Source organism: Eumetopias jubatus, unplaced genomic scaffold, assembly GCF_037043125.1.
Source record: "Eumetopias jubatus isolate StellerSeaLion01/CBP00866 unplaced genomic scaffold, mEumJub1_p1.0 scaffold_13, whole genome shotgun sequence".
Lineage (NCBI taxonomy): Eukaryota > Metazoa > Chordata > Mammalia > Carnivora > Otariidae > Eumetopias > Eumetopias jubatus.
Genome location: NW_028274819.1, coordinates 93,826,112 through 93,830,830, shown reverse-complemented (window position 1 = coordinate 93,830,830; position 4,719 = coordinate 93,826,112). Strand labels below are relative to the sequence as shown.

Below are 4,719 nucleotides of genomic sequence, written 5' to 3'. Positions count from 1 at the left end.
ATTACCATTCAACCTTTTATACTTACAACTTTAAAACTTCTGAAAATAAGCAGGAGAATGACAAATGAAGTCCTTTTTACTTTCTATGAAAAGATAAAGGACTGGTCCTCCTCTTCTTTATATTGTCTTTGCGAAATGATTTACAAATAATTAACTTCATTTACCCTATTATTTGAATCATTTGCATTTCTATTTTGATTTCTTATTGTTCTCTCCATAGCTTCATACATTATGTGCGCCTCCTAGGTTTTGGCATCTGTAACTAACACAGTTTCCATTTATGAGAACACCCTTTTCTTCAGAGTCTTACTCAGTGCAATTTTAACATCTTTGTTCCTCAGACTATAGATAAAAGGATTCATCATTGGCCCCACAATGGTATAAAAAACTGTGGATACTTTATCTTGATCCAGAGACCCAGCAGGAGAAGGCTTAAGATACATGAATGCTGATGATCCAAAGAAGAGAGAAACAGCAACTATGTGGGAGCTGCAGGTACTGAAGGCTTTGGACCTGCCTTCTGTAGCACGGATGTGGAAAATGTTGGAGAGGATCAAGGTGTAAGAAATGGAGATGGTGAGACTGGGTACTGTTATGTTGACGCCCACCACAATGAAAACCACCAACTCGTTGATGTAGGTGCTTGTGCAGGACAGCCGGAGGAGAGGAGGTATGTCACACATGTAATGATTGATGAAGTTGTCACCACAGAAGGTGAGTCTCAGCATGCACCCGGTGTGGGCCATGGCACCCACAAACCCCATTACATATGTTCCCACCATCAGCATGAGGCAGACCTGATGGGACATGATGGCCTTATAAAGCAAGGGCTTACAGATGGCCACATACCGGTCATAGGCCATTGATGCCAAAATACAGCACTCATCAATAACAAAGAAGGAGAAGAAACAGAGCTGTGTCATGCACTCTGCATAAGAGATGACGTTCTCTTTTACAAAACCTATCAGCAATCTAGGGATTATGACAGATGAGTAGCAGAGATCGATGAAGGAAAGGTTGAAGAGAAAGTAGTACATGGGAGTGTGCAGGTGAGGGTTCAGACCAATCAGAATAATCAAGCCCATGTTCCCCACCACGGTGACCACATGGATTCCTAAGAAAATGAAGAAGAAAGGCAGCTGGAGTTGTGATTGTTGTGTTAAACCCAGGAGGATAAACTCCATCACTGAAGAGTCATTTCCTGCGGCCATTCTTCCCTAAGGCATACATGTGAGAACAGGACAAAGGGTGACATTACAATGAGTACCAGCTCTCTCCCCCCAATCCCTCCAAAATGAGACTGAGACCCTGAATGAGAGAATGAACTCAAACCCACCCTGCTGTGTGCCTTTGTTGTCTCCACTGTATAAAGGCTGAGAGATTGTTTAAAGATGTGTATCAAAAGGTCATAAAAGGCAATTCTATTGGGATAAAATTCAGGAACCCTGTTGTCTCTTGACTCTGCAGGATCTCTGCTGCACTTCTGCTTTGACTGTCTACCAGTACCCCCTCAGAGACAACTGCCATCTAACAGGAGATGTATCATTTCAAGGAGCCTGTGGCTTTCATAGAAAAGATTTGGAAAAAGAATAGCAGGACAGATAAAATCCAAAAACTCACCCTTCTGCATCAGAACTTCAAAATTGGACAGTGGCTCTCATAAATTTTAGGGATTAACAACCTAAAACAGAGATTTTTTTGTTGTTGTTGTTTTGAGTGACTTTTGGACTGAAGATGCCAGAAAACAAATCTCAGTACCACCGACTCTGAAGAGCCATGAGTTATGGATCATGATTACTGACGGTGGTTTTGCCCAGTGTCCTCTCAGACGAGGGGGAAGTAAATATCATCTGCTGGTGCCAGAAGATCCATCTGCTAATATGACCCAAGGGGTTTTCCTGAGTGGGGAAATCCTAAGGACCTGATTAAAAATTGGAAGACCTATGTTTTCCCAGTGTTTTCCCCAGAGATTAGGCTTTGCAGTGGAAAACAATTTTCACCTAGTCTACATTTACAACTTAGGTCATGATAATAACATTGACCATTGGAAGTGTACCATTTCACATACATTTTAATTTCCTACCAAATGGGGTAGGTACATCCCTACCTAATAGAAAAACATGATGATCTTTCCTGCATCCACACTGGTTTCTTTCTAGCACCTATCACTATATGAAATACTACACATTTATTCATTTATTGTTTGTTCTTTCCACATATAAAGATACACTTACATTTAATCTAAGCCCCAAACAGATTGTGTCTATTTTCTTCAGTGCTATTCCCATAGCATCTTACAGCAATACTTGACATAGATAGTAAGTATTCAATAAATATTTGTATAACAGAAGAATATATGAATGACGATCCTTTTCCCATCTTTTCTGGAACTTATAATGGATACTATAACAGAATTCTAGCCACACAGGCAAAGGCTTATGTAGTACCAATGTTTTTTCTTTGTAGACCTGAAAGTGGGGCAGTAACACATGAAAAGGCCACTGCTGAACTCTTAGATACCATCCAGATAAGAGTTACTGAGCTCAAAGAAAGAATGTAATTTCCCTTCTCCCTGAATGTCACATAGAGGACTTATCTTCACAGGCTCTCAGAGAGGTCCCAATGCCCCTCACCCCCCGTTCCTCTGGATTGCAGCATGGAATTGGATCGAAAGTCAGATTTGGATCGGTATAGGAAGCTTTCAAATGCCAAAATCAAGGTCAACTTATTATGAGAAGTCATTAAACCACTCAAGATTTTTATTCCTGTTTTGGCACAGGATGGAAACAATCAAAGTGCAGACTTGAAAGGATTAATATGGTGTAGGGCCAGTAGGATGGACTGGTGTAAGAGAAACTGGAGGCAGGATGAGCTAGGAGAGGCAATTATAATATAATATTATTATAAATAAATATATAATAAATACATAAATAAATGTATATATAACAAATATAATGCAAGAGATGTAAGGAAAGATTCATCAGGACTTCTCACAAAGGGAATAGAAATAGACAAGAAATTGCCAAAGATACTAGCATATGGATAAACTATGGTGTTACTATAAACACAGAGAACTCAGAAAGAGTAGAAATATTTGTAAATGTATACATTCAGTTTTGACCATGGTGGACTTGAGTTGCCAACTGGACATCCAAGTAGAAGTATACAGCCTAAGTAAAGCTAAATAAAGTTCATGACAAAGACCAGAATATGAAAAAAAAAAAGATTTAGAGATTATTTCTATAAAGGCTAAAGCCATGACAATATGTGAACTCAGTGAGAGACAGAGTAAAGAGAAAAAGAGCAGAGGTCAAGAAAAATATTTGGGAAGTCCTTCATATGGATTTTATACTTAGGATAATTTAAAACCCAACCATTACTAAAATGGTTCCCAATTATTATTCTCAGACTCCTCAAAATTACAAGGGGAATAAACATTCCTCAGGGCAAATTTGAAATATATCCCACAAGATCGACATTCCTTGGGCTGCAGCAGTGATGAGGACCTTAGAGATTCATTAAAACATGTGTTTTCTATGTAAATGTTAAGAAGTCTTATTTAGGTGATGTAAGAACAAGAAACACTCCCAGTTCATATTATATCAAATCACATTGCAAGAAGAGTTTTATGCCAAGGTTCTACCCTAGAGTTGAAAGTCATTCTTTCACCTTTAATACAACCAGTGCTAATATGTGCAAATACAGAATGAGTGTAGAGAGACTCTGAGCTTATCCTTACAGTGTAAAACTATCTCATTCATTTCCTTTGTTTCATCTACATAACAGTAATCTTAGCCTAATTCAATTATAACAAAGTATATCAAATAGTCATCCTTTTCATGAGCTATACCAAACCATCTCCTGACTCCTTTTTAAGCAACTCAAGCCCTGTATGTTCTAATTTGTCAAAGTCAGTGGTAATTTAAGCCTTATAGTGCATTATCTTAAAGATACAGAAAAGGAAAACTTATTTTTAACTAAATATTCTTAATTTGCAGGACTATGTCACACTGAGCTAACCTGCTATAACATGCAGAAACATAGCTACTATATTTTTAAATGTAAATATATACCTGAGGTAGTAAAAAGAAAATTAAATCTTCAAGTTCCAAGAAGGAAAAGGGAAAACAGAATCTAATTCAGTAAATCTGGAGTAGGCTACTCAATTCTGTACCTCTATAACCTCCCAGCTAATGCAGAAGCTGCTGTTCACATGACGATATTTTGAGGAGAAAAACCTTAGATCATTACCCAGTGTTTAGAATGTGGCAGGTGTCTGCAGCTTATCACAGTTTTTTCACAGGTGAATGCCTGTTTTAATACAGACAGAGCAACATGCTCTGGATCTCAGTAAAGGTGCATGGGTTTCAGAAAAGGGAAAAAAGCAAAAAGCCAAGCGAACTTTAACAAAAGAAATGGCAATGGAGATGGTGTGAGAGATTTGGGGGAAGGGGTCAGCTACATGCCAGGTGATCTGAGCAGATACCCCCTACACAGACCCTGGCAGCCCAGAATGAAAGCAAATAACAAATCCTGCATCTAGGAACAAGAATAAATACCAAACATGATTTTGAATTAAAAATTCAAAAGGTGGGCACCTGGGTGGCTCAGTTGTTGGGCGTCTGCCTTCGGCTCAGGTCATGATCCCAGGGTCCTGGGATCGAGCCCCTCATTGGGTTCCCTGCTCCTCGGGGAGCCTGCTTCTCCCTCTCGCACTCC

At 39.1% G+C, this 4,719-nt stretch overlaps 1 protein-coding gene across 1 annotated transcript; it reads right to left on the bottom strand.

The window, feature by feature from the left end:
• Nucleotides 1-278: 278 nt before the first annotated feature.
• LOC114226037 (olfactory receptor 8B3-like) lies at nucleotides 279-1,226 on the bottom strand. Its single transcript, XM_028125936.1, has one exon. It carries the CDS (start codon nucleotides 1,209-1,211, stop codon nucleotides 279-281), a length of 933 nt encoding a protein of 310 aa, XP_027981737.2. The 5' UTR covers nucleotides 1,212-1,226.
• Between the last annotated feature and the right edge of the window lie 3,493 nt (nucleotides 1,227-4,719).